At 37.0% G+C, this 27,341-nt stretch overlaps 3 protein-coding genes across 6 annotated transcripts; 1 reads left to right on the forward strand and 2 right to left on the reverse strand.

Annotated features, from left to right (window-relative positions):
* The first annotated feature begins 2,069 nt into the window (after positions 1–2,069).
* On the forward strand, positions 2,070–6,247 carry LOC131153160 (UDP-N-acetylglucosamine transferase subunit ALG14). Of its 3 annotated transcripts, XM_058105282.1 has the most exons (7): positions 2,083–2,246; positions 2,425–2,577; positions 3,719–3,925; positions 4,007–4,146; positions 5,093–5,239; positions 5,374–5,433; positions 5,557–6,247. In XM_058105282.1, the coding sequence occupies exons 3-7, from the start codon at positions 3,748–3,750 to the stop codon at positions 5,731–5,733; spliced, it is 702 nt and encodes a 233-aa protein (XP_057961265.1). In that variant the 5' UTR covers positions 2,083–2,246; positions 2,425–2,577; positions 3,719–3,747; the 3' UTR covers positions 5,734–6,247. The 3 variants fall into 3 exon arrangements, with proteins under 3 accessions (XP_057961262.1, XP_057961265.1, XP_057961264.1); XM_058105279.1 differs by lacking the exon at positions 2,425–2,577 and having other exon boundaries at positions 2,070–2,246; XM_058105281.1 differs by lacking the exon at positions 2,425–2,577 and having other exon boundaries at positions 3,725–3,925.
* An 11,574-nt stretch (positions 6,248–17,821) lies between these two features.
* LOC131153161 (kirola-like) lies at positions 17,822–19,996 on the reverse strand. 2 transcript variants are annotated; one of them, XR_009136183.1, is made up of 3 exons: positions 19,432–19,996; positions 17,979–18,380; positions 17,822–17,934 (listed from the first exon to the last, which is right to left on the reverse strand). XR_009136183.1 is itself a non-coding variant. In XM_058105283.1 (2 exons), exons 1-2 carry the CDS (start codon positions 19,736–19,738, stop codon positions 18,112–18,114), a joined length of 576 nt encoding a protein of 191 aa, XP_057961266.1. In that variant the 5' UTR covers positions 19,739–19,996; the 3' UTR covers positions 17,822–18,111. The 2 variants fall into 2 exon arrangements, 1 of the variants encoding a protein (XP_057961266.1); XM_058105283.1 differs by having other exon boundaries at positions 17,822–18,380.
* Positions 19,997–20,339: 343 nt separating this feature from the next.
* Positions 20,340–21,512, reverse strand: LOC131153162 (MLP-like protein 423). The gene is made up of 2 exons (XM_058105284.1): positions 21,135–21,512; positions 20,340–20,755 (listed from the first exon to the last, which is right to left on the reverse strand). The coding sequence occupies exons 1-2, from the start codon at positions 21,319–21,321 to the stop codon at positions 20,487–20,489; spliced, it is 456 nt and encodes a 151-aa protein (XP_057961267.1). The 5' UTR covers positions 21,322–21,512; the 3' UTR covers positions 20,340–20,486.
* Between the last annotated feature and the right edge of the window lie 5,829 nt (positions 21,513–27,341).

Raw genomic sequence — 27,341 nt, forward strand, 5'->3', positions numbered from 1 at the left:
CATGTTCATAACTTAAACATTTCATTTCATTTCACTTTAAGTGACTCTTTCCCATTTACATCATTCACATTTGTCATTTCATTTCATTGTCATTTCATTATCATTTCTTTGCAAAACATTTTCATTTCATTCCTTCGTACTACAACTGGTCTTTAGCCATTATCAGTTAGTCCACATAGAAATGCGCTAGAATCTGCTATAGTTAATCCACATAGAAATGCGCTAGAATTTGCTATCATGACTGTCTTTCAACTGTTTTACATTTACATGGTTGCATTTAACATATACAAGCAACATTGTCCATATCATTTTTTATTCTCAATACTTTACTTACTTAGCCTGCATCTCATGCATTTAACACATATTTGCACAGAATCTCATGTCACATAGTTTAACAATAAAATTCATATACATTCATTACAAAATAAGTCAACCCATAATTAACATTTATATGCTAAAAATACATTTCATTCCTTACTTACTTCCTTAGAAAATACATTTTCATTTTCATTCGTTTACTTTCACATATACATAGTTATATAAACATCCCTACGCTCAGAAAACATAAATTTCATGGTCGGCATTTTAAACCTACATAAAAAAAAACACACACACACACACACACACACACACACACATATATATATATAAAACACATAATCCATTTTAATTCATGAAAAACCTAATTTAATATATAAATTTCCCTCTTACTTGACTTCAAATTATGTTGGCAGGATACCCGCAACGTTCACTTGGACCCTGAATCCAAAAATCCTAACTTAATTAAAATAAATTCCAATTAACTCGGATCTTAAGAAAAATACTTATTTACAACTTCTTAGGCTCTAAATAACATTATTCATTAAGGAAATCCCAAAATAATTCACTTACCTTGATTTTGGGATGTTTCCCAAACCCTTCAATCCAACGATCAACTCCTACAACCTTATAGAGAACGATCCTACGAACCTCATGGTGGTTATGGATCGTCAAACCGGGTCAAATCCGACCCGAAATTGAAGAGAGAAGGTGGGAAAATCGTATTTTAGAGAGAGAAGAAGAGAATTCAAGAGTTCTTATGCTGAAAATGAAGAAAAAGCCTATTTATAGATAGGGCTTCGTCGACGAGACACGTGGATTCGTCGATGAGGCACTATAGAGATTTCGTCGACGAGAAGATACCTTTGTCGACGAAATTCAGAGTTCCAAAATATACTCTCTCGGGATTCCTTCGTCAACGAGGAACAGACTTCATCGACGAGCTTAGAAGGACACTCGTCGATGAAGACAGGACATTCGTTGACGAGGCCTGTTTTTCCTTCTTAAATCCTTCCTTTTCCATTATTATTCATTAATTCATTTACATTTATTATATTTCCTAGTTGTTTTAAATTTCGGGTCATTACACACAATGCATTCACAATTAATATATCTTCACTCTCACTTTCTCTCTCTCTTTCTCTCTCTCTCTCTCTGTGTTTTTGTGTATATCACAATAGAGGGAAAGTACCCCTTATATAGGAGGAGATTCCCTCCAAAAATCAGCATCTTTTTCTTCTTTATCAAAAGGTGGATGGAGTTGTTGCAACAAACAACAGTCACTTTTGACAAATTGCCGTCATCTTCCCTTTCATCTTTATCATTAAGTTTTGGATACCCTTTCTCCACAAAGAAATCATCTTCCATATAAGGCCACCAAATTGCAACTAGCCAATTTCGACATTGGCATGCTCAGCTCTAACAAATATTCTTGCCTCCTTTTTAATAAATGAGACGGACCCTAACAGTATCAATATGAACTATATTAAAAAAAGTACAAAATCAGCGCTTTAACGGTTCACCCTTCACCCACTTCCTTTGTGATTAACCTTATAAATCTCATCCTTGGGCTAACTTTGCTCACCAAAACAATAATAATAAATTCATATTTTATTTTATCTTCTAAATATTTAAAGATTTTGATTTTTAAGAATCGAATTTTAAAAATATGACTTTTAAATGATTTATTTCTAAATTTTTTGAAATTAAAATAAAAATTATTATTTTTAAAGGATATTTGGCCTTTATTTATTTATTTGTGGGAGAGAAGTCAATTACAGGGAACTCTGGCTGAATTCCATGGATGAGTTTGCCGATGTCCTCTCTTTCTGATCGTTGGAGGATCCACGGATACTCTGATAGAAGATCACAAGGGAGAAGAACATGAAGCCCCCTTCTCTCTCTGAATCGCCCAATGCATTGTCAAGGTACGTCTTTCTGTGTTCATCCATCCCTCATTTGCTCAATTCTATGACGCTTTGTCTGCTTATCCGCTGAACCGATCGTCGAAATTTGGTCTAGTCAAAGAGGTGACGTATCAAACAATTAGGGTTTTCATGTCTTAGCAAGATCATTTTTATGTGAAATGAGTGTTTTGCCTTGTAGTCCGGAAATTTCTCAATTTCATCATGGCTTGGATCGGAGTAATTCTTGTAGAAATTAGTTCACTGCCGCTATAGAATTTAATTTCGATTTCAGCTGAGTCGGATCGCAAATTGCCCAGAACAGCGAGGGGAAAATTTTGAGTGAATTGCACTCGTAGTCAAATTATATCCATGTTTCATGCTCTTCATCAAGCTTCAATTTTTTTTCACCATCATTCCCAAACTTTCAAATGGTTTTACTTTCGCCCACCCTTACACTGGATTTGGGAGCATGAATTTCAAACTTTTCATTTTAGATTTAGGTGAATTTAAAGAAATTTAATATAGTTTTATGTTACATATTATTCAAAGTTAATACAAATTTAAATCGAAGGCCTCTCTAAATATAGTTAGGCTAAATTGGGAAATTTGGACGGAACTCCACGTTGACAGTCCGAGTAACTTGCAGCAGTGGCTTGAGATTGTTGTCAAGGAAAATCTAAGTTTGGGGAAGAGTATGAAATTTAGTCAATAGTTTGGGCCTTCGTTGATTACTGGTTCAACCAACTCAGACAAGGTGATGCAAGTGTGGAGTTCCATCCAAAATCTGCAATTGAAACTAATGGTGGGAAGCTTGGGATTGACTGTGAGATGAATTGAAGTTTGCAGTATGAAAGATGGGTCATAGTTGGTGGATTTTTGTGCAATTCACCCATTGTTTTGTTTCTGTTCCAAATAAAAAAGCAGTAGCCTTTGCTTCTTGAATGGTGAGAATAATATTATATTTGGAATAAAGGGAAGGTAATGGAATTCTCTGATCCTATATTTGGAGAGGCCTTGAATTTAGATTTGGATTAGATGTAATATAAAATTATATTGAAATTTGTCTAAATCCACCCGAATCTAAATCCAAAGTCCATAGTCCATGCTTCCAAATGTAGCAAATGTGCCACTAATCTTTGGAATTATCCTAGAGTGTAGTGTAAGCATCCTGTTAATGCTAATCTTTTGAGTTAACTTTTTCATTTAATATCTAGTGTTGGTGGCATAACAGTGTTAAAAGTTTTATGCTGTGTTTTAGAGGGTCATATTCCATCTAATGCCAGTGTTGATCCTTTTTCGTTCATTTTACAGTATGCGTATATGAAACAATATTGTGATGCATATTTTGAGTGCTGTTTATAGAATCTAGATAATGATTCTCTTGCAAATGATACCCAAGCCTTGATTTGATTGTTGACTCTCTTTTGTCCTTTATTTTCTTTTTCACCCCTTAATGTTTTCCCTTCTTATTTTAATTTGTTGTGAGTGTGTAGTTTCAGATGAAAATTTCAGGCCTCTTGTGATGGAGAAAGGCAGTGGCTATTTCTTCTCTACTTGGGCTTCAAATGTCAATGTCATTGTTGTTACCATTACTTTCACTTTTATTGTTGTCCGTATTTTGTACGTTATATGTTGGAACAGCAAACCCATTCGCACCAAAAATCTGCAGCCACTCAGTACTCTAATTGTTCTAGGTTCAGGTAAGAATATGAATTATCATCATCCTCAGCAAATTTGAATACCATTACCATCATCCTCATATAAACAATGAATTAATGTAGGGGGGCACACAGCGGAGATGCTAAATCTGTTGTCTGTGCTGCGGAAAGACAGGTTTACACCCAGATTCTACATTGCCGCTGCCACTGATAATATGAGTCTTCAAAAAGCTCACTTCTTAGAGACCTCCTTGGTAGATCAGGTAGGTTCCGCTCATACTATGTTCGGTGTTTCTTTCAATATATGTGGATTGTTGTGCCATTTTCACACTGCTATTTGTGTTCCCCCATGTGCTTTTCCCCTCTAATTTTATGTAGCTGGATCTGTCATGCATTGTCTGGCTGTATTGGTGGACAAACTAATAAATTCAATGGTGTATGTGTGTGTGTGTGTGTGCGCGCGTGTGCGCACATAGTCATCATATTTGAAGATTTTTATTTTATTTTTTATGTTCCTCTGCAAAGCTATGGTCTTGTTCATTGATCATCTTGAATTCACACAGGGCATATGAATCTATATTGTTTCAAATGTTGTCACAAATTTTCCTCAGTAAATTATTTTCATTAATATTTTGTTATAGTAATATTCCTTCTTTGTTGTGAAGTAAATATTACATGATGGAGTAAAATGTACATATTAATTCCTTCACTCTAAATATGTTGGTTAGTGTCTTCCCCCACTTTTTTTTTAACCAAAAATGTCTCATTCATTTGGCTCACTGGTACTATCTTATGCGGTTATGCCTCTAACAACTTCTTATCTTGGACTCGAGGCTGTGAGATATTTATCACTTCAGTTGCAATCAGCCATTCAGGAAATTGTTCCAAGTTTCTTATAAAAAATTTTTGTGGATGTTGGACATTTCAGTATTCCATATTGATTGTGAGGACAAAATTCTGATTCACCTTTCAGTGCTGCATAGCTTCCCAATGCTAGGAGATTGAACTTTTTGTTGATATATACCGCCTAATAGGTGGCCAAGCAGGAACAAAAAAAAGGCCATCTAATAGCTATTTTGTATAGCAGATGGTGTTTATTTTGATTGTCAACATTGAGAAACCAATTGCAGTTGCATTTTAATTTCTTAATATTTTTATTGGCATATCAAAGAGGAATTTTCCCCAAAAGGGCTGTCACTGGTACTGCAGGCAGGGGCTGGAGTGATAGAGGATGCACAATTCATGCAGATTTATCGAAGCCGGGAAGTCGGTCAATCATATATAACTTCTGTTGGAACAACAATAATTGCCCTGGCTCATGCATTGTGGCTAATGTTCAAAATTAGACCCCAAGTGGTATTTATATTTTTATCTTTTACCTCCTGCGTTAGTGCTCTTTTTTTCTAACCTTTACCTCCTGCTTTACTTCAGCACATGTTTAAACCCAGTGATTCATGGCCAGTTTTTTATGGACTCTTTTTGTCCTCCAGATCTTATGTAACGGCCCTGGCACATGCATTCCTCTTTGTGTAATTGCATTCCTTTTTAAGGTTAAGAAGCTTTTCTAGCGTCTTTTCTACGTCAAATTGTCAATACTCGAAACTCTGAACTGCTATTTGTTGGTTCATAAGATGTTGACACTTGACCACATTGTTGTACCTTATCTCCTGCAGGTACTGGGGATTAGATGGTCATCCATTTTTTACGTAGAAAGTGTTGCTAGAGTTAGGAGGCTGTCTTTAAGTGGGTTGCTTCTTTACAAGTTACGGTTGGCTGATCAATTCTTTGTGCAGTGGCCACAACTACAGAGACAGTACACTCGAGCTCAGTATGTTGGTTGTCTCATGTAGTTGATTACTTGATTCTATTCTGCCACCGCATGGGTACTCCAACTACAAGATTTTGCAGTTTTAATCATAATATTTGAAGTTTGCTCAACTTATCGTACTCTTTCAAAGCGTACATTTTTGTAGCTTGGCAACTGGAAGGGGCACTGCTGGTGGATTACTACCACTTGGTCAAAAGATCAATGCTGGGGGATTCCTTTAGTTAGTGTAGGCTTCTGCATTTCTCTTAAGGACCTCTTCCTATTGTCATGAATGGTGGATGAATTCTGATTTGTATCCTTTGAGGATGGCCTCGTTTGACCTGCTGATCTTGTTAAAGAAATCTGGCGCTGCCCTGACTGCTCTAACTTCTATTCACCATGTTTGAGCCATCCTTTTTATAGCTTCCTTATTTGCAATCTTGATACAGGCTTCTGAAATGTAAAAGAATTTAAGATTAAATGTTACAGTGAAAACTCTCGTAAAGATGTTTGCCGCAGGGCTTTGTAGACATAAAAAAGGTGATTTCTAGTTTAAAGGTCCTTTATTTATGCTGAACTAGTGATTCCATTGTACAAAGGTCCTTAATTGTAGCTGCAAGTGATAATTAACTTAAAATCCACTATTATGGGAACAACCACTTCAACAGCTTATTTTCGATACGAAAAATAGATATAATATAAGGGGATAGTTAAAGGAGAATTTGAGTTATCTAGGAGCTAAAATAAGAGGCACAACAACATTTGGCATAGCTGCTTTGGCAATACTCAAGATTTTTGCCTTTGCACCTGATTGATCTCCATAGCAAATTAGATTTTCTCCCACTCTCTCTCTCTCTCACATCCCTAATTTTCATTCTTCCTTGTTTTTTTTTCACATGATCGGCCATGACTCCATCTAAAATCTAATGGGATCACTAGGCCTAGGCAAAAATTGGTTCTTCAAAATTTTCATTTAATAACAAGCTCTTTACGATGGTTTGTACTTTTAAAACAACATTTATCTCATTCCCTAGTCTACATACATAATGGTCCAAAACTAAACACACACTTAGTATCCTTATTGCCTGCCTACCTGCCAACTTGTAATACATGTGAGAAGGGTATTATCTTGGACAACCTAACAAGTAAAGCTTTCCTTCAATTTGAACCTATAATTATAAAGGAATAGGGTAAGCAACCACAAACTTACTTTCTTAATTCTCCCTTAATCAAATAAGAATAAGACATGATTTCTTACATGTATGCATGATCATAATGTGCATAAACACAATCTTTATTCAAAGCAATCTGTTCATGTAACGACCTCAAAATTCATACCATTTATATATATATATATATATATATATCTGTGCATTTACATCCATACCTAAGCAGCGGAAACATAAATCATATAACCATTTACATATATACAAAATAACACCAAAAACCAATACCTACAAACTATATCCATACAAAATGCCCTTCTATCAATATCTACTCAAAAATATACCAAACTCTGTCAAAAACTCACCATAAACCAGGGTGATCAAACACCCCCCTCTATCCGCGAGCCTAACTGGCTCACCTGAAAAATGTTAAAGTAATGGAGTGAGTCGACGCTTAGTAAGTGGAAATATGTTATTACTAATGTGTAGCAACTAAGTTAAAGATACTTTTGAAAATAATAACTGAACTGCAATGTAATAAATCATCTGTAAAACATATCTTTCTTTCACAATTTAAAACATACTATATCGTCTGTTTTTCTACTTTTCATACTGGTAATATTATACTATATTCATCATATATTGTAAAACTGTAAACATATATATAACTGTGCTTTTATCCCTGGGACTTTGTACGTCATGATTTGACCCCTCATGACAGGGTTGTGCGACCCGTAGGCGGGACTCTATCTGGTCAGCCCTCCAGATAAGTCAATATACTCTACACTACCTCAGCCCGGCCAAACTGCATCCTCTCATAAGTGCAGGACTGGCTGCTACCTCGCCTAACCGCCCCCCTCTACCCAGTTTACTGGGGAGCTGCATCCTCTCCGAGTTCGGTTACATGGTACCCACATACTATCTGAGATATGTGGTTGCACTCTATCTGTATATAATAATGGTACCGTGCTCTGTAAATTGTATCTGTACTGTGTCTGTCTATAATCTTTCCACAGGGATCTGATACTATATACATATATACATATATATATATATATATATATTCTTTTACTGTTTTCGTCATGTTTCCAAAATTACCATAGTTCTATCTTTCTATACTGTATATTCTGTAATTTCTGTATACTGTATCCGTAGTATCTTGATACTACCTCTCTCTATATATATCTGTCTGTATTCTCTGTATGTTATGGTAATAGGAAACATGACATGCTATAACTCTGTATTACTGTTCTGTGTAAAGTTGTAATATAAATACTGATATGAGTAATTGTATACATGTATACGTATATATGTATCTATCTGTTTCATGAAATTGTTCATAAGAAAACTGTATGTGCATGTAAATCTCTCTGTATAGTCTCTGTGAATATATCTATATCTACACTTGTATATACTGCATAATTTCATATACTAAAAAGAATCATATAAACTGTACATACTGTCTACTTCCATGCATTTCGTATAGTATGATATATGTATTATGAAGCTATATAGATTACTTCATTTCATGAAAATCACTTAGGCCACACAATCATTTAAACTCATATTTGATAAAAATTGTATAATAAATTGGCATAAATATACATCTATAAAATCGCTGTTAACTTTGTTAAAACTCCTAGCATAGCACATTTCCTTTAACTTGGCTTTGAAAAGCCCCTATATAATTCTAGCTTTATACCCGTAGGATTTCTAATTCAACATCTTGAAAATACAATATCTCATAACAAAATATTAGTATTTTTCCGCCTATATCATTTTCTATAACTGTCATAAGGCCAAAATCTGGATAAAAGACCTTACCATGAATTTGGGATGAAATTCAACTTTGTTTTTCCGATAATCCACTCTGGCAAACTTGTAGAGAAACCCGCCAGGAGCGTCGTGGTAGCTTCGGATCGTCGATCCGGCGACTGGTGGGGCCGGAATCGAAGAGAGAAGGGAGAGGATTCGTAGAGAGAGAGAGAGAGAGAGAGAGGAGAGAGAGTGGAGCGCTGAAAAATGGATAAAAATCCCGATTTTCAAATATTTATACTGCCAGATTCATCGACGAGACACGTCACCTCGTCGATGAGCCCTTCATTAAATTCGTCGACGAGTTCCGGTATTCGTCGACAAAATTTAGGCTGCTCCATACCCCCTCTTGGTATTTTCTCGTCGACGATGCCCTGTATTTGTCGACGAATTTCCTTATGTACTTGTCGACGAAACCCTGTATTCGTCGACGAGTTTCCTTATGCACTCGTCGACGAGTTCTGGAAGTTCCTTGAAATTATTATTATCTTCCAAAATGCGATGTCGTCGATGAACGTGGAGTCTACTGCCTCTTTCTGTTCCTATTTCTATTTTCCTCTCTCTTGAATATTTGAATATGAATATTTTCTGGGTCGTTACAGTTCATCTAAAGTGACCTTTGCAAAACATTCAAATAGCATGCATTTACATACTTTTTTTTTTCAACATTACAGTGCTATCCCAACTAAGTGCACATTTTATCTCCAACAAGTGCCAAATTCCAGCTTAGCTAACCACCACCTAACATGAAAATATCCTCCGGAGGTTTAGAGCCTTTCATCCAAGGGAGACACAATCCCTACTTCCTCAAATTCCATAATATCATAGTCACAACAACACATGGTGCCATCTATTTCACGCAATAACAATTCAAAATATGCATACACGAGCTTTGTCATAGTAAGTAAAATCATCATTCTTATAAGAGGAATAACTATCACATAAAAATTTTCCAATTAAGCAAGATATGCAACTAAGATAACCAAAGAAACATACATGTCATGTGTTATGTAGCCATATCAAGTAATTAGAGATATTAAACTTAAATCTTCCTTATTAGGATTCAACTTTTATACACATTTATACCCTTGTTTCATTTAAATACCTAAAATCCCTAGGTAAATAAATCGAAATTAAGAGCACCTACCTTGATTTTCAGCTTCTTTAACTTTGTCTAAGTTCCCCTATGAATTTCTTATATTTTCTATTGATTTTCTCTTAATTTACCTAATTTTATGTAGAGTTATCTCTCCCTTACTCTCTCTCCCTCTCTCTCTCTAGAACTAGGGTTTTCAGCAAGAGTTTTGGGGTATTTTTTTTCTATGTATAGCCTTTTTTACATGCGGAAAAAGTCAAGATAGCATCACGAAACATGGCAAAGTGTCATAAGCTAAGCTTGTTCAGGGCATTATGCTTACCTGTGACCGCTTGTCTCGTGTACTTGGGATGTGTTTCCATCATGTAAATACTAGTGTAGGGTTGTTTTCTGCTAATAGTGTCTTTGTATGTCAAATAAGACAGTATGACTCCTCGGTCACTTTGATGTTTCCTAGTGCTAGAGTGGGAATGACCTAGAAAGCTCTTTAGGGGAGGGTGAGAGTTCATCAGTCAATGTAAAACTCACTAGCTTTTGTCAACATGTTTAGCCTATTTGCCTCCCTTGCTAAGCACACAATGTCAACAGAGGTGTTGTTAATGAATTGCGTAGATTCAATGTTTACTACTTGCTTGCCACTGCTTTCATGAATGCTTATTGTTTTTGTTACCTTTTGATTGAATGCTAATGAAAGTGGGAATGACCTAGAAAGCTCTTTAGGGAAGGGTAAGTGTTCATCAGTCATTGTAAAACTCACTAACTTTTGTTAACGTGTTTAGCCTACTTGCCTCCCTCGTTAGGCACACAATGTCAACGGAGGTGTTGTTAATGAATTGCGTGGATTCAATATTTACTGCTTTCTTGCCACTGCTTTCATGAATGCTTACTGTTTCTGCTGCCATTTGATTGAATGCTAATGCAAGTGTTTCGTGGATGAATGTTGGTAAACGATAGGCTGGCTAGTTAAACAAAAGTGCTTTAGCTAGCGTTGCACGAACCTTTCACAACGGTGTGAAAATAGTTGGATTGTAACACTCGGTATTAGAGCCAAGGTTCAGTTGCTAAGAGAATTCAATAACCTTCGTTGTAGGATTTGGATAGCTTTGGTAAGTGACCATGACACTAAACAATGCTGAAAGGATCAGTGTGCTGGAAGCACAGGTTGAAACAACAACCAACACTGTGGCCACGGAGGTGGCCTAGATAAAAGACTTGTTGATGAAGTGATGGGATCACAAAAACATCAAACAAGTTTGATAGGTGACATGTCAGAGGACTTTCATTATACAGTTGAAACTTTGCAAGCTCGGATGGTTGATCTGGATGCAAAGGTGAATTTGATGGTTCTTGCTATGGGGAACTCCAACTCATCGGGAGTTAGCAAGACCAAGGTACCAGAACCCAGGATGTATTGGGGTGCCCGGGATGCCAAGGAGTTAGAGAACTTCTTGTTTGATGTGAAGCAGTACTTTCGCGCTGTGAGGATGACTTCAGAACATGCAAAGGTGGATACTGCGACCATGTACTTGGTTGGTGACGCTAAATTGTGGTGGCATACCAAGTACAAAGATATTGAAAATGGAAGCCGTGTAATCAATATTTGGGTAGACTTGAAGAGAGAGCTCAAGGCCTAATTCTTTCCTGAGAATGTTGAGTATAATGCAAGGAGAAAACTGAGAGATCTCAAGCATATGGGGTCAATTAGGAAATATGTGAAACAATTTCCTGTTTTAATGTTGGATACTCGGGACATGTTGGAGAAGGACAAGTTGTTCTATTTTCTTGAGGGGATGAAACTGTGGGCAAGGACAAAACTTCATAAGCAAAGAGTTCAAGACTTGTCTACTGCACAAGCTGCTGCAGAACGCTTGACTGACTATGCTGGTGATGCTATCGCTTTGTCCAAACACGGTTTGGTGGAGAGGGAAAGAGTGGAAAGTATTTCAAGAAAGGCAAACCCAAGAGTGGGGGAGCCAACTCTAAATCATCAACCTCAAAGGAAGCTTCGTTATCTCAAGGATTCAACACACCCAGTGGAAAGGGGAAGAGCAAAATTTTGTGCTACTTGTGTGGAGGACCTCACAAAGTGAGTGAGTGTCAACACAAGGGATTACTCAATGCCTTACAAGCTTCCACTTCGGGACAAGTGGTGGAAAGCGAGGAGGAAGGGGATAATGACCCAAGGGTGGGTTTAGTGCTGCTGGTGAGCACATTGGAAAAGCAGGCGAAAGCACCAAAAGTTACACGAGCAAAAGGGTTAATGTTTGTGGACTTGAGGATCAATGGGAAGAGTACCTGTGCTATGGTGGATACGGGGGCTACTCATAATTTTGTTTTGCAGTTGGAAGCATGGAGACTCAACTTATCCTTAGAGAATGATACAAGACGCATGAAAACAGTTAATTCTAGCCCAGCTTACTCTGAGAGTAGCTAAGCAAGTGACTATGAAGCTTGGACAGTGGGAAGGTCATGTGAATTTCACAGCGGTGCCATTGGATGACTTTTTAGTCATTATAGGAATGGAGTTCCTAAGGGGGACAAGGGCAGTGCTGATGCCTTCGGCCGGTTCCCTATGTCTGATGGGAGATCACTCATGCATGGTTCAAGTTGTTGTAACGAAAGGTGATGACGGGAAGTCCCTTTTAGTCATACAACTCAATGAGGGATTGGGTTAGGGTGAGCAGACACGTCTAGCCACGGTGGTGGTAGACAAAGAAGTAGGCCAAGAGTTGGAGCCTACGACCATCCAAGCGGTGTTAGATGAGTACAAGGAGATGTTGCCGGATAAGCTGCCTCATAATTTGCTTTCACAACGGACTGTGGAGCATGAGATCTAGTTGTTGTCAAGAGTGGAACCACCTGCTAAAAGGCCATGTTGGATGACACCTCTAGAGATACTAGAGTTAGGGAAATAGCTTGATGAATTGGAAGCAGGATGTGTTCGCCCTTCCAAAGCACCAATGGGAGCATCAGTGTTGTTTCAGAGGAAATATGAAGAGCATCTACGGCAGGTGTTCAATAGGCTGAGGGAAAACAGTCTAGATGTGAAGAAAGAGAAGTGCTCTTTTGCTCAGCGGAGCAACAAATTCCTTGGTCATGTGTGTAATGACCTGCTTATTTTACCCCATATATATATATATATATATATATATATATTTTCTACATAACAACATACATAATAACTTTGATATCTTGCTATATTGATATAGTTATGATCAACTTAGACCCATGGGTGCCGAGGATATACCTGTCATACATCTCTGATACCTAAGCAGCGGGAAACATAAATTACATACATGTCATACAACAACGGGCACAATACCAAAATTCTATTGAACCTGTCATATATGTACAATCATCCACAAAAGGACCAAAAGGTACCCTAGGGTCATAACCTAAAATCCATTTTGACCCTAACTCAACTACTTACCCTTTTAATAGGGTAATGCGGTCAACCTCTACTACTGCAGAGCTCTATCCGCCCTTCTACCTGGATTTCCTGAAATGTTTGTAATGCCAAGGTGAGACACAAATATTATCATGCTTAAACATGAACTATACATAATATGCATATTCGATAAAAACCAGTTGTATAAACTTTGAGCAAAACATGATTCATCATATCATCATAAATATCATATTAAATATCATACTAATTTCTGTAATCATGCCAAACATCTTCTATAACTGTACAATACTGAAATAATACCCAAGATGGATAGCTAGCTGATGTCATGTTTTACTCCCCACATTACAGGGTTGTGCGGTCCGAAGGCGGGACCTAACAACGGCTAGCTAACCACGCTAAGTCAACATAAGTCTGTAAGTACGATGGGCTTGTCCCACCTATTTCGAACTACCAGGGGAACATCTGCACTACATTAAAGCCACATCAACTGCCATCTCCCACACTCTATCTGAGATGTGTAGTAGTACTAACATAAACTTGAACTTATACGTATAGCTATGGTATCGTGCTCTGAAATACTGAACTAAGTCATCTTGGTTCTAATAACATATAGTACTATTCATATTTCTAATACATATCTGTTTCATATTTCTGAGTAATATCTGACATGATCATATTTTCATGGATTCTAACATATCATACATAATTACGACATCTACACCGATCATAAATCACGACATCTATGCCAGCCATATCATAACATATAAATCACGGCATCTACGCCGGTCATGTCATAGCATATAAATCACGACATCTACGCCGGCCATATTAGAACTTACTAAACATGAATTTTCTGCACTGTTTAACATAATATTTTAAACCATAGTTTTTGAATTGGTTTCATGGTTTTTCTGCAAACTATTATAACATGCTTATTCTGGTATAAGATAATTTTCATGGAAATTTATACTCATGCCACACAAATATGAATAGTACTCTAAACATAAAATTTGATCTGAAATCATATTTTCTGATAAAATGTATTAAATCTATTTTTCAGTTCAACAACAATATTTTCAAACCCTGTATTATACATATATAATTTCTAAAAATAAATGTTGTATATTTATAAATAATTTCATGAAAAATGCTAACTTAATTTATCCCCTTACTTGACTTACTGAGAAGCCCACAAATCTCAACAAACCTACTCCTGTGTGTGTTCCCAGCTCAACACCCTAAAATTCACATTTCCTAACAAATCATCATATACCAGTATAACACCTTCCAACACATTCCCCTTAGTCTAGAAATACCCAATAACTTATAAAACTTAAAATAACCAACTTATCCAAATTTTGGGATGGTGCCCAAATACTCCAAATCAAAATTCTGATTCGGTAGTATTGTAGAGAATCTTTCCAGGAGTAACGTGGCGGCTTCCGATCGTCGAACTGGCGAGAATCGAAACCGAAATCCTAGAGAGAAGTCAGAGAGATGAATTTTAGAGAGATAGAGAGAGAGTTTTGCATGCAGCTTTTCTCGCTGGAAATGTGATTTGAGCATATTTATAGAGTGTTGTCCACGTGATCTCATCGATGAGCCGCGTCTCCTTGTCGACGAGTCCAAGAAGGAAGTTCGTCAAAGAAGACTATGGGTTCGTCAACGAGCCTGCATGCCCTCAATCTTACTCTTGGTTTCTTTTCGTTGACGAGACACGTGTCCTCGTCAACGTTCCCAAGAAGGCAACTCATCGACAAATATTTTGCGTTCATCTACGAGACCCTGCTGAGCCCCCACAATGTCAACGGAGGTGTTTTTAATGAATTGTGTAGATTCAATGTTTATTGCTTGCTTGCCACTACTTTCATGAATGCTTACTGTTTCCGCTGTCATTTGATTGAATGCTAATGAAAGTATTTCGTGGATGAATGTTGGTAAACGATGGACTGGCTAATTAAACAAGAGTGCTTTAGTTAGCGCCGCACGACCCTTTCACAATGGTGTGAAAATAGTTGGAAAGTGACAAAGAGCCATAGCAGTTGGTGGCAACAGGGGTTCTGCAATGCCGACAGCTGTGTACTAGGTGTTTGCTGCTAGTTTTTCAGAACTGCCAGGTAGCAGTTGCTGGTCTGTAGATTACCAAGTGTTACACCTGTTTTTAGCATGCCCTATCTCTCTTTTTTCTTTTCTTTTTTTTTTCTTTGCCCCAACTTTTATGCTATTTATGTTTTAGCTTGATCCTCATAATTTTATTTCATCTAAGCCCCTCCTAGACTAATAAATCGAAAGGAATTTCCAATATTAGTTAACACTACTCAAATAAATTAATAGCATGGCTAGTATGAACTTATTCATTAAAAAACAAAATAAGTCATGCTAATTTATCAAAGTAGTTTAAATTTATCGTGGCCTAAAAGGTATGGTTACCACTCTCTCTCTCTCTCTCTCTCTCTCTCTCTCTCTCTCTCTCTCTCTCTCTCTCTCCTTCAAAGAGGTAACAGGCAACAAATATTTTACGCCACCCCCATGACATAGGATATCAAGTGGTGAAATTATTTTTATCAACCTCATCTTTCACCATGTTTTCTCTATACATTTGTGCTTTTTTACAACTCTTAAACCCCAATTTCTTGCATCAAATTTGGTTTGGAGATTTTGTAGTGGCAAGGATGTCATTAGTCTATGACCTTGGTCATCAACCATCCGTTAAGGGCTTATTATCTTAAGGAGAGCAAAACAAATATATCAATTTATTCAACTAATTTGATCCAACTAATGATGTTGGTAATTTCATTTCATATCATTCTTCTAACATCCTATGATGATTTGTACATTTTTTTAGGCTTCCTCCATGGGACAACTAAGTTATGTGCTTAAAAACCTATTTTAGCCATTAAGATGTGTTGAAATATTTTCTAAAATAATTGATTTTATGGGTTTTCAAAGTCTTCCATTTATGAATTTTCTAAAACATTCATGAGGAGTATTTAATGCTATGTGGGTTTGTCCCACATCGAAAATAGTGGAAAAGGGAAAGTCATTTATAAATGATAAGGTTGAATAATCTCTTAAAGTTGGTTAAGAAATAGTGTTAGTGTATACTCTAATGCACACACGCATGCACGCCACTGCACGTGTGTGTGGTGTGGGTTGTAGGGTGCTAGTGGCACATTTAGTTGGCGCACAAACAATTAGCACGCTTGCATCGTTGCGAGATCGTGACCATTGATCATGATCAGATGACTTAAAATTAATCTTATATTTTTTATAAGATCAAGTAGTGCGATCTGAACCATATAAATAATCTAACGATCAGAATATTGATTTTCCAGAATGTCTCGACCAAGGCGTGACCATTGGAAGTGCGATCAAGTATACTGAACACGAACAAAGATTTAAATATATTGCAGACTATGTTAACCAAGGCTTGACCAGGGCGTGACCAGGTCAATGCCTGGTGAGAAGTGGTATCGAAAAGGCATAATTTTGAAAAGACACCTCGCTAATGAAACAGATTTGAACAGATGTAACCTTTCTGAAAAGGCATAATTCTGTCTATTAAGATAAAATTAACTCCTAGAAATATAGAAAATTCAATCATTCTCTCTCTCTCTCGTAAAGCTTTCAAAAATTATATTTTCTTCAATCCCGAGTTCTGTTTTCTACAAAAATAGAATTCCAGAAATTTGTCCAGATTCCTCTAAAGATGTTTGTGATCAATTTTTTGTTTGTGTATAACGCAAACTGATATCAGATTATATTTTAGGCTTCATTATATCCTAAAAACGTATTTGCTGACTTAATACATATTGATCTGATGGAGGCAAATAACGTTTTAATTAAAATGACATTATAACGTGCCTTGAAGCGTTTTTTATTTTATAATATTTTCTCTATTTGTTATAATTTACAAGATGTTCCTTATAATCCCATTGTTGTTATGGCCAAGTGAGCACTCCTCATTGCATCTCCACTTAGATTAACTCATACAACGCAAATAATGTTAATTTTTTTTTTTTCATTTCTTAAAAATGCTAAAAGTCATGGGTCCATGACCTTGAGGCGCCTGTGCCCTATTATGTTCTTCTAATAAATGCATGCCTTGTCGGTCCATTGGTCACGAACTGAATAGCATTGCTCTCTCTCTCTCTCTCTCTCCCGTTAAAAGGTCATAAAATAGGTTGCATTCTATACTACAATGCTCTTGAATACTGTTACAATCACAAAGCAGCAGATAGAATTCGTGCGAACTGCTAGAAGTTGTTGTATCAAGGAATACTAATCAAGTTAATCAAGCTTTTTGTGAAAGCATGTCAGAATTTCCTAGTTTTAATTCATCGCCAATAACTTAGCCATCCAACTTTTTCTTGCTTTATCAAGGTCTATTTAAACAAGATTTCCTCCAAAAAAATTTAAAAAATAAAATAAAAATTCATTTTCTATTATGTTCTCTCTCTATATTAAATACTATAGAACGAAAAACTTATTCTAATATAGTTATAAATCTTTCTTTAATATTAGATGTTAATGATGTATAAGATCAAATTTTAGTTCTTTAATTTAATATATATTTTATACTCCTCTTTTACTTTCACAACCAAGTGAATTTCTTCTTGGTGTAAATCATATGAAAATTCTATAATGGCAGGGAAGTGCTCTCTTTCTTTATTCTTTTGAAGACTAAAACAGAAAGAAAATAATAATAGAAAGTAGAATTTGTACATTCCCAAAAAGCGCGCGCGCGCACACACAAATCTTATGCATGAGAAATATAAAGGGGAAGCAACGACCATAAGCACAAATCTTATGCATGAGAAATATAAAGGGGAAGCAACGACCATAAGCTGCTGAGCTTTTATTGTACTTAGAATTATGCTTGCACCACTAGGAGTGAGTGCTACTGCATGCCACCACAGGAGTAGGGCTTTCATGTCATGCTTTAAGAAGGTAAGCATCAATTTCTTTAGCAACCTTATGTGCCAGAATCAGATACTTGTGTGGATAAGGGACTCTCTCATTCAGCTTTTCAAATTCAGCACCTAATTTCACCGAGGACCCCTCACCCTTTTCCAAGACTTGAACGATGAACTTGATGCTCTTGTAATTCTTCATCACATCTCCTTCCAAGACCACAAATGTTACCATCTTCTTTTCGTCGTCTACTTCAGTCTTCTCCTTCAGAGTCTCCACCACATTACCTTCTGTGGTTTCCACAGAATAAATCAAACCATATAAAATTAGACTAACAAAATATTTGTTGATTCAGAAAGCGTTCAACACTCTAACTCAACCTTTACATTTCCTCACAAACAACAAAAAACAATGTGATTGGAGTCTGAACTCTAGAAAAAAACCATCTTGTGCTCAAGTCAGACATTGGTTATTGAGTTCCTTGGGAGACATCCCACACATATTAATAATAGAGTTTCATGTTTGAGGTTTCAAGTTCTAAACGAGTATGGAATAATGCACCACTCGCCTAAAATCAAAAAGGAGGAGAGAGAGAAAATATGTTATTGCTATACTCGGAAAAGCTTGGCTTGCCCACCAAGCTATTGTCAAAGTATATATATATATATATATAAAACATATTTTTTCATTCTATTGAGTTTAAATTTTTCATGTTAAAAGGTATTTTTATACTACTCACTCCTGCCAAGGTTAGAACCTGAAGCCTTTTAACATGAAAATGTTAAAATTTGATACACAGTTGGCCTACAACCTAATAGTTTAAGTTTTTAAATAAAGAGTTAATCTAACATTATATCGCAGCTAACCATCAAGAGGTATTGGGTTTTAGTCTCGTTGCCCATGTTTATTATGTGATGTTTAAAAATTATTGTATTCCTTGTGTTTATGTGTGTGAATCTCTCCATGTGCTATCGGGCTGCATATGTGGCGGATTGTTGAAGTTTGATATATATTGTTGGCTCACAACCTCATAATTTACAATTTTAAGTGAAAATCTAACAGAAAATTTCACTCAGACATATCCATAATGGAACTTCACGTTCCATTTTCTACCTTAAGCATCAAACACTTTTTCTGGAATTAGGACTCCAATCACCCCATTTTTGTTGTTGGTAGGGCCATCTGAGAGCGACTCTAAGTGTCGAATAGATTCTGTATGAACATACAATAATCACTCTACCCAAGATTAGCCCTGAACAGAGTCCTACAATTAAACACAAGAAAATTTGTATTGGAAAAAAAAAAACTAAAATTCATGAAAATGGGGTTTTTTGGGTTTACCAAGAACATAAGTCCACTGCTTGACAGCAGAGGCTTCAGCCTTCTCCCTTTCACCTTGATGCAACTCAACCTTCTGCACTCTTGCAGGGACCATGGTGGGAATGAGGTATGGTTTAGCCCTGTAGATTTCATAGAACTTATCAGCTGCAGACTTGATCCGCTGCTCTATTGCCATCTTCCCACTAAGATCCATCTTCTCAAATGACGCTTTCCACTGCAAAACAAAGCAAATGGATTTTTCTTTCACCCCTATAATATGCATGTAAGTGCTGCTTCCTACCATATTCAATAAGGCTCCCCTGCTCATGAGGTTCTGACCTAATCTTGACTATAATCAAGTGATCTGACGACTCATGCTGTGCCACGTCATTGTTGCATTAATTAAAACTGTCAGCACTTGAGGACGTGTTTGAATGTATGACCTATGGTGTTTCTTTCTCATTTGGGTGGTTAGTAAGCATTTATGATAGGTTTCATTATTGATTTAAAATTTATAAATTATCTGTGAGTAGGATTACATTTACTATGGTTCATGTGATGTATGAATAATTGGAAATTTGGGTTTCATCCAGCTGACTTTTCCCTACACACACATGTACTCTAATTTTTTCTGCAGCATAATCTAAGCTCCCCGTCAAATGGGAGTCAATTTGTTTAATTAACTTTAGTGCCAAAATGATCAACACTGCAAAAACTTATATAAATTCATAACGTGATATAGAGAAGAATGACTTTCTTGAGTTTCACCTGGAAAATGTCTATTCCAATCTTATTTCATATAGAATAACACAAATATGTACACGTTACTTCTTTCTAAATTACTGTCTCTCTATACAGTTTTTATTACACACATCTTGTTTCATTCTATTCTTAAATACATTCTGCAAACAAACATAACAAGTGAGAGAGAGAGAGAGAGATTTTATATTCCATAATAACTTGAAGCCCTTACAATTCCAATGCATAATCAACACCACAGTACCTCAACAGCATTTCATCTTGCACTTTACAGTGCAGATGGAACAAAAAAATGTAACTTAAAATGAAACTTGTTGCTATGCTTTGAGAAGGTAAGCATCTATCTCACTAGCAACATTTGCAAGAAACTCAAGATGAGAATATGGGGTGGGAACATCTTCATTTGCCTTCTCATACTCTATAGTCCATTTCACCACATTCTTACCATGATCCTCTGAAATAGCCTGCAGGGTGGCCTTGAAATTCCTGTAATACTTTGTGACATCTCCACTAATGATCCCATAGGTGATTGAATTATTCTTCTCGTCTATGGCATCAATCCTGTCCTTCGTAATTACAGGACCACCTGCGTACATTTGCCAAGATGCATCCATTAGAATAATTCAATATCCAACCTATTTTTCTTTCAAACCTTTACGCCCCCTTAGGAAAATATGAAGGAAAGAAAAGGAAAAATGTGAAGGTATGTTCTCTCTCTCTCTCTCTTTCTTTCTAGAAATTAAATAAAATGAGAAAGAAAACAAAATATATAGCATGAACAAATTTTCTATTTCCATGTCATTAACCTTTGATTTTTCTTAATATTCAATAAAATTAATTTTGGTTCTTGATCTTGAGATAGAGTATAAAGAAGAAATTATTTCCATATTATTTTCTTTTCCTTTACCTTCTTTTTCTCTCTCAAAATCCTTAATGTAAACGGAGTCTTGGTTTTTGATACTTACCCATGACATAAGTCCAGAGTCTGATAGAGCCCACGCTCTTTCCATCTCCTTCCAGCACCTCAATGCTTTGAAATTTGTCAGGGCTGATCATGGGCATCAGGCAGCTTTTGTTCTTGTAGATGTTAAAGAACATCTGCGGAGAGCATTTGATCCCCGTCTGCGTCTCGAGCTTACAAATCTGAGCCATATCTTAGTACGGTCAAATTTAGAACATTGGTGAATACCAGAGAGTGAGATGAAGAGGCTTTATATAGGAATATATGCACACAATGAAGACCAGTTGTTCAATTGGGCTGATTCCCTTGGCCTCTGCTGGGTCCAATCTAATGGCTTGTGAGGGAATATGGTGAGTTGATAAGCCTCACAAATTGGTGAAGTGGAGCTCCTATGCCTGCTTTCAAAGCATATTATCACAATTATATTCCAAGAAACTTGAAAGGGAAGAAAACACAACATTGCTAAGCAAGCAATTATTCCAAAGAATTTGATACTTCAAAGGTGTAAACATAGGATGCATCATTGGTCCTCAACGAGGCATAAAGGTTTCATGACAAAGGATTCAGACAGCAATATGGTCTTGAAGAAGTGTAGCATATAAGCACTCATTACTCCCAGAGAAGTCACAAGAATACCATTTGTATGTCTGCAGATAAATTAAACAATAGCTATTTTATTCTCTTTCTATAATTCCATTTCATAAATTAAATGCAGAAAGTTTCATAAAATATGCCTCAAAACAATAGGAACAAATTGCATTACCTTGGGCCCAAAGGCCAATCACATGCAACAGGACATGGACACCCATTTGAGAAAAGTGAACACCTTAGCTTGAGGTGAGTCCAGAATGCCTACCATTTCTTCTTCGCACAATCATTCATCCGCTATAACGCATAAACATTTTAGTTTTGCCAGGCGTCTCACTGTTAGTAATATGGGGAAGATAATACATTAAGTCTCTTGCATTTTAAATCATTCAAGGCTAAACTTACACTGTTCCTTTGATGGCCCCAAATGCATCAAGACACTCACTAGTGGGGTTCCTGTCAAAGGCCTTGGCAAGAGGATCACAAGAAATCATAGAAAATCCCAACAACCACGCCCAATTCCTTCATGATGCCTCCATGACCTTATGTTATCAGGTCATTTCCTTTTTATGCAGTCCTACCTTGTGCTCATGATGGGATTTTGTCAGCACATAAGAACTACTTCTAAAGGTGTTAGGATCCCATGGGTGGACTTGATACACATGGGTGAACACCAACTTGACCCAAAAGCTTAAGCCTATTAGGTCTTGAGCCCAACCATGTATATAAACACCCATCATCCATTCTAATTTTTTAATGTGGGACAAGCTCACAAGTGGAATTCTCAACAATCTCTCCCTCACTTGTGAGTTCCAACTACTCCCCCTTGAACGGAAACCGTCTCCCTTATGGGAGCAAGCCCAATTTCCCAACAGTTGCTCAAGTGGGTCTTACTACTGGCATCTTACGTGCGCCAGATTGCATTTCACATGCCTCTGAACTAATCCTACCTCTCACGTCTTGACCCTATTCGGATCCATTCCCAACCTAGATGATCCTTATTGGCTTCAACCACACACTTGGTCCTCCAATTGTTAGCACATCAGGAAAATTAGTTTCATGTCTCGACTTTTTACGATGTCGCTCACTTAGAGTTATGAACCATCAGCTTTGATACCACTTTTTAGGACCCTATGGGTGGGCTTGATACACATGGGTGAACACCAACTTGATTCAAAAGTTTAAGCCTATTGGGTCTTGGGCCCAACCATGTATATAAGCACCTATCATCCACTCTAATTTTTCAATGTGAGACAAGCTCACAAGTGGAATTCTCAACAAAAGGGTCAAATTATGGTGCTAAAGTCTTCCCACAGTTCATCTCTCCTCATGCTTTTCACCTTCAATCTTTGGTTTCAAAGTACTCTACATATGAAGCACCAATAAGGCAACAACACTTAGCTCAAGACACAGGATGCTTACCACCAGTTTCAAGAGTTCAAATAAAGTTATTTTAATCCCACTATTTGATAATTCAGTGCATTTAAGTCAGCGCTGCAAATCAGTACGTGGATCTAAGTCAAATCCTTCAGATAGTAGAACTCTATTCATTCTTCCAATTATCTAAAAAATGTCATCCATTTCATGGACATGACCATTTATTTCAATAAAAGAGCAACCTGGCTGCTTTTGGATACCTTGACCAATCATATCCTTCCTAACCCTTTTCATTTCACTCCACATAGAGGCTGAAGCGTAAGCATTGGAGAATAAGAAATGTGCCCCCACACACTTTTGGTTCTAATTATTCAATATGATTGGCTGCAAACTCAGCCAACTCTATATTTCCATGACTTTGATAGGCAAACAGTAGCGAACGCCACATAACCACGTCAGATTCAATGGGTAAAGTTTTGACAAAGTTCTTGCCCTCAACCAAAAGGTTAGCACACCCAAGAAGATCAACCATAACCCTTAGTGTTCAATACAAAGGGATAAGGTTATAAATTTGACTCATAGTTTTGAGATAGGAGTAAGGAAAGAAATTAATATTCTATATTTCAATTACTAAATGATACATGACTATACATGGCTTTATACATGTTCATTAATGAACACTGGATATATACATAGTAAATACAGTGTAATTGCAGCCAAGATTCAAGGAGAGAATTGAGGCTTGATTGGAGGAGCGATTGATGGCTTGACCAAAGGAGCAATGGTAGGTGTTGACTTATCATGCCCCCGCAAGATTGACTGGACGTTGAGGACACCAATCTTGGTTCAATGAGTAAAAAGGGGAACCAAGGCAGTGGCTTGGTAACAGAGTCAACTAGTTGATTAGAAGTATGAACATGAGAAACACGTAGGCGACTTGTAGCGACTTGATCAAGAACAAAGTGGAAGTCGATGGTGTTGTGTTTCATATGAGAATGGAAGACTGGATTGGCACATACATAAGTAGCACTCACGTTGTCACAGTAAATGACCGGAGTAGGGGATATAGGTACACATAGCTCTTGAAGGAGATTCATTACCCAATTTACTTTTGTTGCAATATAGGCAATAGCTCGATATTCGGCCTCGGTGGAGGATCAAGTGATAGTCTTTTGCTTTTTAGAACTCCAAGAGATGGGATTGGCGCCAAGAAAAAGAATATAAGCAGAACTTGAAGTCTGATCATTAGGATCACTAGCCCAATCAGCATTGGCAAATGCATAAAGTATCCGAGATAAGTTTTTGCGAAGCATGATGCCATAGTCAAGAGTTCCAACCAGATAGCGGAGAAAGCGTTTAACTGCAGACCAATAAAGGGTGGAAGGAGAGTGCATGAACTGAGACAACTTGTTAACGGCAAAGGACACGCCTAGACGTGTCAAGGAGAGGTATTGTAATGACCCAAGAGTTTGGCGATACAAGGTAGCATCAGTTGGTGGAGAACCATCCAACAATGTGAAAGCTTCAATAGTTGCAAGAGGGGTAGAGACATGATCAGTCAAGAAGCGCATGTTAGAGAGAGATGTTATCACTTCTCTCTAGAGAGAAGCGCATTGTCTACAACTACTCCTCAGTTTCTTGCTTTGATTGTCGCTTGAATTTTCAGGAATCTGTTGATGTTCTTGTATGAATGTAGTTGGCTGAAAGAGTAATTTCTTTGTTTAGTGGTGTGATTCAGATTTGGTGTGGTTTAGTGGCTTCTTGCGCACTGGTTTTTTGAATCCTTGCATTGTTCATTGTGTCCGATGGGTCGCAATCCAGTGGCTAGGGCACAAGGAAATGCTGGATGGAAAGATGAGATGAAAGGAAAGGTTAAAGATGCCATAGAATTCATTGAGTACAAAGGGGGTAACAAAGGGATCTGGCTAAGAAGAAGAGCCATGAAATCCTTGTGGAATACGAGAGACTATTGAAGGCTATAGATCAGAAAGCTAAGGAATCGAAGGACATGCAATCTCCTTCTACCCTTCTAGAGCTTCTCCAGAAACAGATGGATACCATTTTCTGTTCATCTTCTGGATCGAAGATGGAAGCTAGTCATGCAACTCCAATGGTTTTAAATGAGAAGATTATGGAGGCCTTGGGGCTAATGGAGAGTGGCTTAACACCAAAGGAAGGAGAGAATAGCGGAAAGAAAGAGGAAAAGAAAAGGCTGTGGGCGTGATGATGAACTTTCAGCCTTAGAAACTATTGGGTCGAAAGATACTAGGGAGATGGAGAAAGTTAGGGAGGAAGAGGTTACTGGAGATGGTATAGATTATGAAATGGGAAAGGAAAGTAATAAACAGAAAGATAAGGAAGAAAGGGCCATCATTCGAAACAACAAAAAGGTCCCCTGGTTTGAACTTTTTGCAAATAACAGGAATCCCAATTGCTGTGGTACTATCCCTATTTTTCAATCGGATGGAAATGGGGCGCGACTTCAACATTTAGACTTAACTGATCCAGAAGAGTCCTATCTCAAATTTCTGGTTGGTTATTTTGAAGGTAAGTTTCCTGTAAAAGCTGCATTGAATACACTAGTGAGTTCATGGAAACTGAAAGTTAACTATATAAGGCATAATGATGGATGGATTGTATTCAAGTTCCATCGAGAAGAAGATCTGTGTATGATTTTGCAACAAGGGTCGTATGAGGTATATGGTAGAACGTTACTAATGAAAAGGATGCCTAAAAGGTTTCAATTCGATCCTAAGCAGAGATCCATCCTCCCTGTTTGGGTTCAATTGAAAAACCTTCCAATGGAGATGTGGACATCGATGGCACTGGGGAGGATATGTTCAAAGTTAGGGAAGCCAATGCATGCAGATAAGTTGACAACTTTGAAGGCTAGGATTTCCTTTTCTAGGGTTCTTGTGGAGATTGATGTAGCAAAAGAGATCAAGAAAGATGTTAAAGTACTGCTACCAGATGAAGAGGTGATGATTCAAGAAGTTGTGTATGAAAACATTCCCAGATTTTGTACTTTCTATAAATAAGTGGGATATACAATTAATTATTGCAGTATGTTGGAATTGGTGTATTCTCAAGAGGGGGGTGAATTGGGTATTTAAAACTTCCTAGGTTGATTTCAGTTCCACAAACAGTATTTCCTAACCTAGGGTCTATCTATATACTCATAAACCCAAATGCGCAGATAAATGTAAGATGCGGAAATTAAATCATGTGCAACATTCATAATATAACATACACATGCAGTAAATAAATTATGAACATGTAAAACAGGGCACACACGATATGTTATCGGGGTTTGGCCAACTATGCCTACGTCCCCGTCTCAGCCTGCAAGCACGAGGATTATCACTATTGCTTACTTAACGGATGGAGCGACACCAATTATAGTCAGATCAAATTACTAGGGCTGACCTTAACCTTTACACACTCTCCTTATGGGGCGGCGAAGACCCTAACAATTGATCCTTTTGAGCTAGATCAAACTCCCTTAGGCCACGCCTAGAATACAATCAATGAGTATGAAATTTTGCGTACAATTCAAATGCTTCTCAACTAAGCAGACTATGTACCGATTTAATATAGTATAATCAATGCACATCAATAATATAAGAACTATAAGCTCAGATGTATATGTGTGCAAACAACACTCAGAGTAATGTCTATATTCAATCACGCACAAGAGTGTATGAACAAGTTAATCTTTGAAACAACGTATAGATGCAAATCTCAATAACGATTTAGGGTTTCAAAGATTTTCACAAGAGTAATCAGAATATCTCAAAAATATTTTCTCAATATCAAAACACAAAGAGATATTCAAAAATGAGCTTGTGAAAAGATTTTTGCACAATAAAAATATAAGCTAAGGTGTCTTGCAATATGAATGCTAAAACCCACAAGCTCTAAGTTTTCCCACACAAAAGATTTATTAAATTAAACGTGGGGGAAAAATTAAGCTCAACCCTCATCTGAAAATCAAATATACAATAAACAAATGAGGGTTTTTAACAACAACTAACAATGAATAATCACTCAAGGATATTCTCACAAGGCTAGATTTCTTAAAGAATGGTAGTATGTGAGTATATAGACTTTGTATGAAAGAATGAATTTTGAAAATTTTCAGAGAATTTGTTGCTAATCAATTTTCTAATTAATTACTAATAAGAGCAAATGAACCCCTATATACATATTTGCCCAATTTTATAATCGTTGGGGATACATAGGGTAT

This window comes from Malania oleifera, chromosome 4 (genome assembly GCF_029873635.1).
Source record: "Malania oleifera isolate guangnan ecotype guangnan chromosome 4, ASM2987363v1, whole genome shotgun sequence".
Classification (NCBI taxonomy): Eukaryota; Viridiplantae; Streptophyta; class Magnoliopsida; order Santalales; family Ximeniaceae; genus Malania; species Malania oleifera.